The sequence below is a fragment of the Gekko japonicus genome, unplaced genomic scaffold, assembly GCF_001447785.1.
Source record: "Gekko japonicus isolate JY-2015 unplaced genomic scaffold, Gekko_japonicus_V1.1 scaffold29, whole genome shotgun sequence".
NCBI lineage: Eukaryota > Metazoa > Chordata > Lepidosauria > Squamata > Gekkonidae > Gekko > Gekko japonicus.
This window is the reverse complement of record NW_015172003.1, coordinates 2,714,350-2,729,475: the sequence shown is the minus strand read 5'-3', so window position 1 is coordinate 2,729,475 and position 15,126 is coordinate 2,714,350. Positions and strand designations below refer to the sequence as shown.

Here is a 15,126-nt window from a genome sequence, read left to right as displayed (position 1 = left end):
TTAACCAAATGTCCTCTCTGCAGGCCCTTTTGGAAGCTGGAAGGGAGAAAACCTTCCCTACCCTATTAGGGAGCCCATCTCATGAGGAAAGGCAACAAGAGAGAATACTTCTGTGCATGTTCATGACAAATGGGCTAGACACAGAAGGGGCACTGACAAGAGAGGGAAAGTAGCTGATCGGAGCTTGCAAGCAGGCTTATAAAGAGAAGCCAGAATGTGTCAGAAGGCAGAAAAAAATTAAGAAGAATGTGTCAGAAGGCAGCAGATAGTCTTTTTTTGAATTAGACAACCTCACAAGGGGTTTGCTCATGACAAATAAAAATTAGTCTGAGTTGACTTCTACTGATAAATGGCCCTCTCATTCATACTGAAGACTCCGTCCAGTTGATACTTGTGCAATTCACACAATCACTTTCTACAAGACATCATGTCACCTTTGATTACACTAACCTGGTAAAGAGTTAAATTTTCCTAGTTAAAAAGTACTGCTATTTGAGTATTTGGGAAATGCAGTATCTTTGCAATAGAAGTATAGCCTTAAAGGATAAAGACTGGATCATCACATCAAATAAAAGCCACTGACACATGTACCATACGTTTACCACGCAACCCTAAACAGAGCCCTTTTAAGTCAATAGGCACAGAAGGGTGTAACTTTGTTTAGGGTTACATGGTTAGTATGCAAAAACTCCAGTAATTTGGAAGGGGGCCCAAAGCAGTGCATACAAATGTGAACAGAACACATATGATATATTCATCAGAAAGGTCCGCTGTACCTGGAGAAGCAACTCTTTTTCAACCACTTCTTCTGTCTTGCTGATAAGCCGTTTCTGCAGTGCATGTATCTTCTGTATCAGCTCATAGGTACTTGGGTCACTAGCCTGCATAAAATAAATACAATTTTTAGTCATAAACTGCCTTGTAGCATGTGCCTGATTATTTGTAACTGAAAAGCAGAATAGATTCTTGAGCAAGCATGACCAGTCTTCTTACAGAATGCAGCTAGATTTCAACATGAATGGATTAGTTGGAAAAAAGAAATTCATAAGGCAATCATGAGATCATCAGTGAGGAAATATGGCACTGTTCATGCTACCAACCGGGACAGTATTAAGTTCAAATTGCTCCCATAAAGACAATCATAGAGTTCTGCATATGTACTTTATTTAGGACTTTTAGTATCACTGCTTAGTGCTTCAGTGATGAAATAACTTGTGCACAGTCACATAGTATATTATCTTCATTAGGTATTTTGTCTTCTGACCAGTTCTAATACCAATTGTTTTTAGCATTCATACTACATTTTTATGTTCTGGTACTTATAGAATTCATAGGAGGCAAAGAGCTGTGTTATCAGAATGCTACAAAGTGACTTTCATCAATTACTACCAGAGGTGGTCCTTGCATGGAAAATTGTGTTGACATGCACATTGTCCCAGCACAGTATCAACAATGATCAACATTAGAGTTGTTTGCCCTGGAGCATCTGCCAATTAGCTGTAGGGCAGCCTGTTCAAACTGAAAGTTTAGCCACTGCAACTTACTGTAAGACAAATCTCCTGTGACAGTAAGGTCCCAGAAGCAAAGGCATTCATATAACAATGCAGACAACTACTGGGCTCTCTAGCATGCAGAGAAAGCCATTATAAGCAGCGTTATACTGGCTTCAGGGAAGAGAAACAGCAAATAGTGTGTGGGGGATGAGATGCTCCCCTGCAAGTCCACGCAGGTCTCCTGCTTGTTTATTACAGACTGTGTGACCACAAGTGTGCCACTTACTAATAAAGAACTCATAGCAACCTGTGTTTGGTGGATTATTAATCAATATGCCAATTATCAGTAGTATTAAGTTGTATATTTTCAGTCATACAAATGGCTTTTCTTATACTGGCTCTTTGATCTCTCACTCTAAATTCTGACACAGTTTTTTTCTCTTTAATTATAAAAGGCTGCTGACCGCTACAGTGGTGTACCAAAGTCCAGTGCCTTATTGTTTCCTCTAACCGTGAATAATAAGCATTTGTTTATATGACAAAAAGAAAAGGGGTGAGTTCAGGGACACCATGGAAGGAGGCGGAGAATAAATCTGATCCCCATGAATAAACCTGATCATCATAACACCAGTATCTATGAAAGGAGACGATTCTATTATTAAATGTATGGAATAGCCTGTTCCTTGGGCTCAGGTCAGGTCAAAGTAAATATTTACCCCGTATACCAATCACTCAGCCTTTCATTTTTAATTGAACAATCACCTTTTTAAATATGTGATGGATGTTACAGTTCAGAATCCCACATTCTATTTACTTTCAAAGAGAATATGCCAGAATATAGCTTAAACTTAACATAAAAATATCAGACTTGGCTACCAGACAAGTACTAGCAGCCAAAACATTTACTTGGGTTTCTTCAGGAACTTGAATATTATGACTACTAATCTGGAAGATCAGCTGAGCCTGAGCATCAAAATGTGTGCAAGACAGATCTTGCCTGAGTAACATCCAAAAGTGCTATTTCTGCTCATAGATTTGGTCAACATTTTACAGATTTTTTTTCTTGGTTTCAGTCTGGCAGCTAAGGAGATTACAATGCTTATAATTCAACATACACAATGCTATATTTTTTTTTTACCCAGGTTCATCCCCCCGGAAAGTACACTTTCCCACTTTGCTTTATTTGAACATCTCTCTTCACCATTCTCATCTTTGAAAATAAAAGGGTCATTCCTTCTCTTATGTGATACCTTCTTTGAACAGTTTCTTCATCTCTCTGTCCAAGCTAATCAGCTCTTTCTCTTTCACTCTTGCCCTCAGATCTGTATCTCACCTACAGACCTCCCTATCCTCTTTAGGTTTTGATCAGTTCTCATTTCACAAAGCTTTCTGCAGTCACAAGTAACCCCAAATGCACTGTGCGTACAAAGCTTTTCTGCCATTAACCATCACATATCCCATGGAAATTTTAACCTGTCTGCCCTCCTTGATGTCGATTTGCATAGCATTAAAATAAAATATACTTTGTACCATGCTACTGATATGAAGATCTGTGCTATTTGACATCTGATATAAAGTATCACTGTACCTCCAGTTTTCTCCATCTATGAACATTCATGGGATTCTCCAGCTCTTCCTCCAGGGCTCTACAGCGGGTCCTTTCCTTCAACAACTCTTTCTGCATGTGATAAACCTCCTGTCTTCAAAGACAGCAACACAGAGAAAGCACCATGACCTCTGGAAACAAACCTCACAGCAGTATATTAATGAAAGAGATTCATGTGACCATCCAATCATTCTCTTGGCCCAATTATTCCCCCCCCCCATATTTTTAACAATAGTTGAAATCACTCAAGCCAAATAGACCCACCATTTAGAAGCATTTCAAAACCTAATGCTATTTTCAGACATCACATTTTGCTTCTTGCCAAAAAGTGGTGGTAAAACTTCCCCATCTATTCAAGGCAGTCATTTAGAAGACCAATATGCAGAACAGTGTAATGGTTTGCCACAAAGGATTTTTTGCTTATACAACCAGAAATTGGAATTGCCATGCAGTAAAACGAAAACCATTAAGACCGGCAAGTATTATTTGAGACTGGAGGTCAGAGGACTGGCCGGTGATGATAAAATAGCAATAAACTGTCCAGATGTCATATTTATTCCTTGGCACCTGCTATCTCAAGGAAGCAAACACAATGTCCCAAAAGCAACCTAACTGATCTTACTGTTGAGAATTTGCCCAACATTCCATCTAACTGAACTATGAAATTGCAGCACAGAATGTTCACTAAAGGACACAAAACTCAGGCTGTTTCAAAATAAGCAAACTATGGAAGTTTAACATAGTAAAGAAAATAGAAAAGGCACTGTTCCGCTTGGTATTTGGAGAATGCCACCAACATAAGCACTATGGAAGAATTCCACACCATGTACCTTTCTATTAAGGTTAGGTGATTTACATAATATGACAAATAATGCCAAAAACATGTTACATGTACACCTGAAAATTTAATGTGCATGTCTGAGAAAATAACATTTTCAACCATGTGTTTCCTACAGGGCCAGATGTCACAGAGCTGGCTGTGAGTCTCTGTTGCATTAACAAACACACATTTTCAATTTGTACTGTGGATGGAAAGGCAAATTCCAAGAGCACTAACAGCAGTACCTCTTAAAACAAATGATAAAACAGTCTTGTTTAGTAGTTCTACCTATAGTTTGGGATTTCATTAAAACACAGATTTATATGCGCCATAAACACAAATTGATCTAGTCAGATCTCTGAAGATAAGCAGGGTCAGCCTAAGTTAGAAGGCAGGCAATGGCAAACCACCTCTGTTTGTCTCTTGCCTTGAAAACCCCATGAGGTCACCATAAGTCAGCTGCAACTTGACAGCTCTTTCCACTATCACTCAGCCAACCAGCCCAATACATTAGAGCAGTAGATTACTTAGCATTCATCACAGCCAACAAATATATGCCACAACTTTTAAGCATCCTAAGAAGCAGACTTCACAAAGAATAACAGACTATTAGGCCTGGAAGAGACTGAAAAAGCCATCTACAGTTTCTGCACCAAGACAGAATGCTTTATACATTAACCCGTCTACCTTTCCTACAGATAATAGTCACCATTAGCCAATCTGATTGGGGGTGGGAGTAGGGTTGCCAGGTGCTTACCATCTGCTGGGAGGGGGCTCCAGGCTGTTCCTTGGGATCTTCTGGCACATGCGCAAAGCACCCCACCCTCAAAGATCCCCACCAGGCCGAAATGCCCGGCATGATGATGTCACCTGGAAATGATGTCATTGCACTGGGCACGTCATGCAGGGGACACTGTAGCATTGGGCCAAAAACTCTATTGTCACCATAGAGTTTTTCGCCAAATGTTAACATGTTCCCCACACAATGTGCCTGGCGTGGTGGGGCTCTTCAGGGGTGGGGTTCCCCCTACCGGCCAGCTGGTCAGTGGTGGATTGGGGTCCCCAAAATTGGGGAAATCATCCCCATCAGGGTGATGGCAACCCTAGGTGTGGGGAGGAATAATTTGTTACCTCAAATATAATAAGCCAACAAATAGAAATTCATAGCACTCTAACATAAATCCTCAGTAAAAACATCCAATTACCAATCGTGCCCTCCTAAGACATTTTCAAGAAGAAAACAACTTTGATTTCTATAGTGACTACTGGCATTATTAGCTTCAAACCTGCCATACAATGCACTTCATAGTTACCTCAGACTGAACTCCTATGCTTTTTCACTAGGGGGTGATTTCCACAAAATTCGGTGAGATCTACTTTTCAATAAACATGCTTAAGATCACATTATTTTTATTACTTATATGTTGTATGTGTACATACCTGATAATGAGCAGTGTTTCCATTCCATGCAATGAAAAGTTCCATGAAATTTTGCACTACTTTACCAGCAGAAATTTGCTCAATGAAATGTAACTCCTTAACTGTTTTACTGTTCCTATAGTGTGGGACTAAAAGAACAACTCTTTCCAGCAAACCGTATTAATGTCTGTGAAGTTTAGCCACAAGCATAAATCTTACTTACCAGAACAGAACTAAATCCTCCTTTGCCAAATCACTAAAGTACTAAAACTCACAGTCCATTTCTTCAGTCTATTTTCTTACAAGCCCACAGTGACCATATAACAATGTTTTCCCAAAAGAACAAAATAAGTCTTATGTATAGTGAGATTTTTTTTTCTATTAAAAAACCCATATTACTCCAAAGAAAGGAGGGATAAATCTAGCAAGGCCCATAAAATTTGGCTCTCAGGTAAACACAATCTTCAATGAAAATTTAAGCAAATCTTTCTCCTAGATCAAGCCACCCTATAAATCTGGACAGGCGTAAAGTTAAGAACATATTAGAGCTCGCTATAAATATGTCAAATATTCTGTTTCCAATATGAATTGCCTAATATAAAGCAGTTCCACTAATGTGGACCCTGGACACCTCTAAGTAGCTCACTGAACCGTGAACACCTTTCCCACAGCTATCAAACTTGTACTATCAGTAACTGACAGAATAAGGTAAGATTTGAAAATATGATAATTTGCTACCAGAAACTTTCCCTTGCAACACTATTCTTTTTTTCTTGGGTACCAAGTGGCTGATTTTATTTTTAAAAAAACCTAAATCTAGTATGTGTATGAGGTCATATGAAGCAAATCCTATTTTGAAATAATTTGTATGTCAACCCAGATCTGCCATGCAAGAATACAAGTGCTCCCCTGTGTCTCGAACACAATGTCATGGATGCAGCCAGAAGCCAAGTGAGTTCATTCTACCTGAGTTCTTCCACGTTAGCCACACTTTTGCCAAGTATTCCTTTCTCCCGTCGAAGTTTCTTGATCTCCAGCTTAAGCAGCCGGATGTCTTCTACTCTTTGCCGATATTGCATTTCCCCCTTATTCAGAATTGACTGCTGGATTTTAATCTTCTCATACAGAAGAGCCAATTCATCATTGCGGCGAACCAACTGGCTCCCCAGGATGTCTCTCTCACTAATAACCTAGAAATGAGGCATGCCAAGGCAAAATTCTGAAGATGGAATGAAAGCATGTTAACTGTCAATCATAAACAGCATTTAAGGGCTGCATCTTTGTTATCAAAAAAGCAGAACCTTGAAAAGTTGTATTTCATCAGTAAATTTTTAAAAATTAATTATGAGGGCCTACATCTCGTCTACAAAAATTACTGATGAGGGCTAGCCAGATCCTTACCCAGAGTTAAAGTGGAATCGCTCCATTCTACATTTTCAATGAGCTGATGTCATTTTAGCTTTTAATTTACTAATTCTGGGTAAAGAAAGTGAACAGTGACCGCCATATTAGAGTTATCCCATTAAAAACTGTCCCTGCTATCTACCTGGTCTAACTCTTTCTTCTGTCTCATCCTCTCTGCATCAGCCTCAGAAATAATTTTCAAGAGTTTTCTTTCTTCCTCTTCTTGTTTTTCAATAAAATGTTTAGTCTCCAGAGCTTGTTGTCTCATTTTAAGTAGTTCACTCTGATAGAAACAAAAGAAACAGGAAAAGAAATTGTGTTTAGCAACAGCTTCCCATTTCATAAACCTGGGAATTTAGAATGATTAAGATTTAGACACAGACTTGTACTTTTGTATCATTTCTCAAGTTTTGCTCAATTCAGTTTTTGTTGGAGCTCAGCAGCAAAACTGAAGTACTGTGCAAATGCACACACAAAGCTCTATAAGGAAAGGTTGTAAACAATAAATGCAATATCTTTGCATTATGAGTCTTATGTGGAAGAAATGTCTTTGTGGATAAAGTTCAATATATAATTCTCAAATATTTTTCTGCTGCAGAAAAGGTGGCCAGTTAAGTGGCATAAAGAAATAATACCATCCTATCTGTTTAGGTATTACATTTATTCCATTCATCCTTCAAGGAGCTCAGAGCTCCATATTTCTCCTCCCCATTTTATACTCCCTGTATCTCATATTGGGCGAGACAGTGTCATCCTAAGCAGAGTGACATCCTTCTAAATTCACTGAAGTAAATGGGCTTAGAAGGGTGTAACTCTGTTTAGGATTGCACGGCGAGTAACCCAACCTGATACCAATAAATGGGGATGCATGTTTTGTCCCATGAGAGAAAGCATTACAACAAACAAAAAGATAAAAGCATGACAAAGTATATGTAGCTAAGGAAATGTAAGAAAACATAAACAAATATTCTATTGCACTAATAAAATACCTTGTTCCTCTATTGTTTTCTTTAATAAAACTTTTATTTTCTCATGTGCACACTATTTGCACCTCACTTCCTCAGTGTTTCTGAGGAAACTCCACCAGCAGAATAAAAATGTATGCTGCTTGATATTAAAATGCAATTAACAGTGTGTAAAAGTGGCTGCCTGAGAATGTAAAACTGCTCATGTGTTCAGCCTTGCTGTATAACTTCATAGACAGATAGCTAAACACACCCCAAACTGTATTGTTCTCTTTGTCAGAAAAAATACAAGCTGTAAACAAGATGTAGTTTTAGATGTTGGTAGGAGCCACTGACATAATCCAATTCCCTGATTCACATGCATTGTGCATGTAAATCGAAGCTGTCTTATAAAGTAAAAGCTCTAACCATGACAGTGAACCCAGGAGCACCAAGACTGTGCCAGAGGTCTGAGGGGTACAGATATTCCGGAGAGTTTGTCCAGAGGCTGGCATAAAACTAAATATAAGGGGCAGGATCTAACACATAGGGCCTTCTCAAACATGAAAAACACAGTGCATAAATGAAGATTCCCCATTTCACATACAACCATGCTCTTGCTCATAGGGGCAGAAAGGTGGGTAGCCATTGTGTACATAGTACACTTCTGAACCACTGGATCCTGGGCAAAAAGCTGAAAACATACCTATGGTTCATACATATACATTATAAACGCTATAGCCAAATTGGAATCAAGAGTTGTTTGGTTTATCAACAAAACAGAAACACACACACAAACTCCAACACTGTTAGACCAGTTGCCAAATTTTAAAAAAAATAAAAGCCAGACATTTATATATTTACTAGGAATCAGGCCCACTGTGGAAATAAATACAACAAGCTCTAGAAAGAGGCTCTGGGCAGGTGCTCGGGCCTTGGGCGCTCAGCGTCAATTTGCTGTGGTAACCTCAGCAGGGTATAATGACACAGAGTCCACCGTTTTCTCCAGGGGAAATAATCTCTGTCAATTGAAGAGCAGTTGTAATTCTGAGTGATCTCCAGCCCTCACCTGGAGATTGACAACAATTGTTCCCCAGCAGAAAATGGCTGGTTTGGAGGGTGGAGTCTATGGCATTGTACTTGTCTGAGGTCTCACCCCTTCTCAAACCCCACCTTCTCCAGGCTCCACCCCTTGAATCACCAGGAATTTCTCAACCTGGAGTTTGCAACCCTATCTCCTTCCCAGCCAACCTTCAGCCTATCTTTATCTGCCCCTCTGATTTTAGCTTTCAATCTCCTGCCCCCTCCCTGCAGCTTCTTCCTAAGAAGAGTACAGTCTTTCTCCACAGTTGGGACAAAAGCAACTCACATCATTCTCCTCTCTCTCTTTTGATCTGCACAACAACCCTGTGAGGTAGATTAGGCTGAAAGTCTGTGACTGGTCCGAAATCACCCACTCGACTTCCACAGCAAGAACCTGGGTCTGGCAGACCCTGCTCTGAAGCGCTAACTGCTACATCACTCTGGCTGTCATAGGGCGGTCACTTCAGCAGTGTATAATGACACAGAGTCCATCATTTTCTCCAGGAGAACTGATCTCTGCCATCTGGAGAGCAGTTGTAATTCTCAGTGATCTCCAGCCATCACCTGGAGATTGGCAATAGCGGTTCCCCAGGAGGAAAAGTACAGTCTTTCTCCACAGTGGGAACAAAAGCAGCTTACATAATTCTCCTCTCCCCCTTTTGGTCTGCACAACAACCCTGTAAGGTAGGTTAGGCTGAAAGTCTGTGACTGGTCTGAAATCACCCACTCAGCTTCCACAACAAAAACCTGGGTCTGGCAGACCCTGCTCTGAAGTGCTAACTGCTACGTCACATTGGCTGTGGCCGGTAGAGAGAACATGGCGGCAGATCGGTGGCAGATGGCAGGTGACTTGGGAGGCGATTGGAGGCGGCGTGGAGGCACGGTGACGTAAGCACGGTCAGAGCCCCCGGGACAAGAGACCAGTTGCGACCTCATCGTGCAGCCGCGCGCCATAAAAGGACCATCCCAGGAAGTCAAGCTGAAGAGATGGAAAAAAGACCCCCGCTGAAGGACACTACCACCTGGTCCTAGCAAGACCCCGCTACAGAAAGACCTACGTTGCGTAGGTGCCTGGTAAGGCATCCATCTCCCCTGATATGTATGTGGCCCTAGTTAGGCGATTAAATCTATATGTGTAAACCGCTCCGAGCTTCCGGGAAGGAGCGATATAGAAATGTAATGTAATAAATAAATAATAAATAAATAAATAGCCTGGTATCACAACTGAACTCCAGACAACAGACCTCTCTCTCCCCTTGGAGAAAATAACTGCTTTGGAGGAGGGACTCTATGGCATTCCATTCAGCTGAGGCCTCTCCCCTCCCCAAACTCTGGCTTCTGTAGACCCCACCACAAAATCTCCAGGAATTTCCCAATCTGGAGCTGGCAACCCTAGTCAGGACTGGCCCCAATGAGTTCCCCACAAAGGCCAAAGTAGACCTGGAAAGAACCTTCTCCCCCCGCCTTTTTACTGACCAGAACCCAGTTTGGTTGCCTAGCAACATCCACTGAGGGGAAAGTGAGCCACACAGCAGGAGGAGAAGAGAATGGTTTGATGGCCCCTGGCACACCTCAGTAGCCAGCCAGTCATGGAGGAGCCAAGCAGTAGAAGCATCTTTGTCAGGAGAGACAGCTGTTTTGGCAGTTTATTCTGATAGGGAACAGTGGCCAAGCTGACAGTGGGCGGGAGAGAGGAGCGGATGCAGCACCCAGCTGATGGCATGCGAGTACTCTTGAGTGGTAGTTGATGAGCTAATGGCTGATGGAGCACGCAGCACAGACAATGGGAGAGACGGAAAGTGTCAATACACCATGGCTTCAATATATAATAGATAACATACATACATACATACATTTATTTATTTAAAACATTGGCCTGGTTGCCAGATCTTTCAAAGTAAAGCCAGAATACTTTGAGTAAAACTCAGCAACATTATTTAATTTAGTGTGCCTGCTCTACTTTGGATTAGGCATTTGCACTAGGGTACCACATTGCTGGATTCAGCTAGGGTTGCCAGCTCCAGGTTGAGAAATACCTGGAGATTTTGGGGGTGGGGCCTGAGGAGGGTGGGGTTTGGGGAGGCGTGGGGGCCTTATGGGCTATAATGGCATAGAGTCCACCTTCAAAACAGCCATTTTTTCTGGGTGAACTGATGTCTGTTGCCTGGAGATCAATTGTAATCCTAGAAGATCTCCAGCTGCCACCTGGAGATTGGCAACCAGACAAGCAGTCCCAGAATAACATTATTGGACATAAAGCTACACTCCTTCCTTCTCCCTGTTCTTGCCCAAGAGATGAAGGGGAATCTGAGTTCATGTGACAGTAATTTCCCCACTTGGCCCCTGCCTCCTGTTCTACAGGCTAGCCACCAGTCAAGCTGTGTTCTTCCTCTTTCTACCCAAGTCACAGATAAGGATGGTGTGCATCTGAGCATGTGCATGTTCTGCTCCCCACACACACACACACACCCTGGCCACCTAACTCTTTGTAGCTCAGTCAGGAGTTTCTGGTCTATGCATGGAATGAGTAGTCAACTGCATGGGTGAGATTTTTTTACCACAGTCTGAAAAATATATTTATTCACTAAAATAAACTTCCTGTTAAGTACAGCACAAAGCATGGATAAACTATGCTAAAATATTACAGGGTATTACAGACTAAGAAAAATAACATAAAACATACGAGGGTAACCAGGTTATTCAGCCACTGGTGTTACCTCTGCATCCATTCTTTGGGATGGATGTAATCTAGCAAGAATTCTAAAAACAGAGGCTGGTAAAAACAGACTTAACTCTATTTGCTCCCTGTTCCTGGTTCTTAGCTTGTGTGCTGCTGGCTGAGTATTCAAACCTTTTAACCCTGTCCCAGCTGGGAGTATTAAACTTTAATGTGTCATGACACTGGACACAGATCCCCATGTGTACCTTTCCTCCAATCAAATCAAGGCACACACCCCAGTCTTGATGACCCCACCCACTATATCCAAATAGCTATCTATCTTCCCTCTTCTTGGGAGGTGGGCAAATGGTCATTCCCATCCTGCCAATCTGTATCCATAAAGGAAACCTCGTCTCCTCCAAGCCTGCAACATGAAAAGTTTGTAGTTCTATTACCAGAGAAAGAATATTTTCTCTTACGATCGAGGCCTCCCTGAATATTAATTAAGGGATCCTGCATCTCTCTATTGCAACACCTGTTTCCTTCATAGCTACCCTGTTGAAATAAGAGAAGAAAGGTAGGAAGTTGAAGAGGAACAGAGCGATTTGGCTGTGGGAGTTGCAGGGACTGCTCTCATATTGGTTTCCCTATGTGGTGCCAACCACGCCCTGCCTCCTGACTCATCCACGTACCAGATTTTTAAAAAAAACCAAACCCAAAAGTTAGGAATCCCAGCAGGTGGCTAATTTGCATGTCTCAAGCACATCCTTTTCTGTTTTGGAAAAGCATGTTATTATTCATTTTTTAAAATGTAGGGTATGTGGTATTAAAGTAGGAGAATTCAAAATACTTTCACTTGTTGTGTCAAGGTCACCACTACTACTTCTTGTACCACATTACTTGCTGGTAAGAACCAAACTGGCATGCTACCAGGGCTTCCCACAACACTAAAGCAGAAAAGATGGATTTTTATCCAAAAGCCAAAGATCTCACAATTATTGTAAAATGTTTTGCCTTCCATGATAATTCTTATGGATGTTCTGACTTTTGCCACACAAGAAAACCACTCCAAAACAACCATCCACTTAACCTTATTCCTCCAGGTTATACAACTGCCCTCAAATGCTGATTTGTTCCAGGGTTCATTCTCATCAATGCAAATCAAACCCTTCGTTCCATAGTAGTAATTGGAGTCTTTGGTGACAGTGTTATACTCTCAGCATTCCACAGAAACTCTGTAGGTGTCAGAGCACAATGTCCTCAAGCCAGTCACTAAAATAACGGTAGGCCACAATCACCTTTGTTACAGAATAATTGGGCAGGTAACAGAGCACAGCAATCAAACTCCCATCAAAATGATGGTGGATGACTTCTAGGTGACAAGGCAGCATTAGAAACTAGTTAAGGCGAAGGTTTTGCAACAGAAAACGAAGTTCTGAATGCTTTCTCCATAGCTGATATATTGAGCCTCAGACAGATCAGGAACCCAAATTCATCACCTTTTTACAGAATTCTATAGACATCCTGTCATAACAGCAATATGCTGACAATAGCTGAAAACCTACAGAATCACTTGAGCATAGCACAAATTGACACAAAGAAAGCAAAGCAAAAAGTGGCAAGGAAGGGATTTTTCTCCCTTTAGTGAAAATAAAAATGACTTGCCATGGACACTGTTTTTCTTGATCTTTAAAAGAGCAAATTGGAATGAGTCAGAAAAGTCACATATAATACAGCCAGGATAGACCACAGATGCAGCATTGAAACTAATTTCATTCTTTTCTTTTGATTTAGTACAGATTTACAGCTTTCTAGTGATTTCAACAGTAAATTTCAGCCTAAGCAAAAGGAGGAATGCCATTCACAAGATTTTTGGATTGACTCCTTAAGTGGTAATCAAAAACTAAGATCTCCGTGTGTGGGGGGGGGGACAACAACACAAGTGACTAAAAGACTAATTGTAAGGGGTCATAAAAAATGATGACTCATAAGACCAGTGTTCCATGATTCATAATTCCAGAGCTATATATTTTCCCTCTGTATATAGAACTACCTCCCTATCCTGTTGGGCCTGATCTCCATAATTACCCTCGATGGAACCAACTCTTTTTCCACATTTCCATGATCTTCTCTTCTCCTAAACATGTTCTAAGATCAGTCTTCCATTATTCTGTTCAACTTTGCTCTCAGCTAATGATTAAGCAGCTAACTCCTTTTGGTAACTTGCAAGTGTTTATCCATGATCCAATGTATACATTAATAATAATGTGATGCCAGTGTAAGCCAATCACTAAAAGTTTAGTGAATTAATAGGCAAAGATGGATGATGAAACATAGATAAGGGCAGTTGATTCTTTAAATGCAGTTACAAATCATTCAAGAAAAGAACACCAGCTCACTTAAGAAGCCTGTTAGGCAGGAGGGTAGTAGAGTAACATACCGTATTTTTCGGACTATAAGACGCACTTTTTCTTCCACAAAAAGAGGGAGGAAAAGTTAGTGCGTCTTATGGACCGAAGGTGGCGCTGTAGCAAACTGAGCTATGCAGCAGCCAAATCACCTGCCCTCCCAGCCTGGTTGGCGTCCAGCAGACTCCCTCCCCGGCCCTTTCGAAGGCCGCCGCTGTCCCCCTCCCTCTCGCCAGTGTCCCCCACAGGTCGCCCACCAGCCACGCAGGGCTCTCTGTCTTCCTGCGCTCCAAAGAATGCTCCCCCCCCGCCGCCCCCGCTGCCGCGTCTGGGAGAGCCCTCAGGCTTCTTAGCCTCCAACTCAGCTTGTCTCAGCTCAGGAAGGAGGGCTGCCCAGATACTCCTGCCTTGCCACCCGCATTGGAGGGAAAGGGCCGCGGGGGGGGGAAGAAAAGAGAGAGGCAGCGACTGAGGGCTCCAGGACCCAGCTGGCAGAAAGAGGCAGGCAGGCATGCAAACGGAGAAGAGGGAGAGGTGGGGAAAGGGTTTTTTTCCTTTTAAGAAAACGTCCCCCGTCCGGTGGCAAGCACGTTACCAAGGCTTTGTTACACAGGCTGTCTGCAGCTGGTGCCTTTTCAGCTTCAGCCTGCTCTGCCTGCCCCCACTCGAGCCCTTCAGCGAGGAGGGAGGGGTTTCCCTGCTTCCTATCCTCCGTAATTTAAGACCTGCGTGGGAGGAGAAGGAAGAGAAAAGAGAGAGACGGCGACTGAGGGCTCTAGGGTTTTTTTTTCCTTTTAAGAAAACGTCCCACCCCTGTTCCGCCCCTTGGTGGCTTAAAGAGGGGGGAGCCCTTCGGCGAGCTGCTCCAGCCCCTGCCTTGCCCCATCATGGGCTGGTCGTGGAACTCTTCCCAGCTTTCGCCCTCTCTCTGCATGTGCCCTCGGCGTTCTGGCACACAGAGAGCTATAGTGCCAAGGAAGGATGCATGCATAAGGGTTCCGGGCATGGTCGCCCGCTTGGTCGGCATGATGAAGCCCCTTTGAGTGGGGGGGAAAGGTGGGATTGCCTTCCAAGTGAACCTTTATAGGCACCTGTGTGCCCTCTTACGTGGGAGTAGTGCCATTTCATTCAAGTCTGCTTGCTTCTGCGCACACCCAGGAAGGACTGGGCTACACAGCAATGCTGTGAGGGTAAACCTTTGGAGATGTACTAAAAGGAAGGACAGGATTGCCCATTGGAAACAATGGGAGATGCTGGAAGACCCATTGGAAATAATGGGAGCCAGGAATG

General features: G+C 42.4%; 1 protein-coding gene across 1 annotated transcript in view; it reads right to left on the bottom strand.

Moving 5' to 3' along the window:
• Window positions 1-776: 776 nt before the first annotated feature.
• CFAP58 (cilia and flagella associated protein 58) overlaps window positions 777-15,126 on the bottom strand; it is a gene marked incomplete at its 3' end in the record, with an annotated part of 58,591 nt that continues 44,241 nt past the window's right edge. The window contains exons 11-14 of the mRNA XM_015420100.1: window positions 6,885-7,025; window positions 6,305-6,528; window positions 3,082-3,193; window positions 777-881 (exon numbers count right to left, since the gene is read on the bottom strand). Coding sequence (XP_015275586.1) covers window positions 777-881; window positions 3,082-3,193; window positions 6,305-6,528; window positions 6,885-7,025 — 582 coding nt within the window. The remainder of the gene's footprint in view (window positions 882-3,081; window positions 3,194-6,304; window positions 6,529-6,884; window positions 7,026-15,126) is intronic.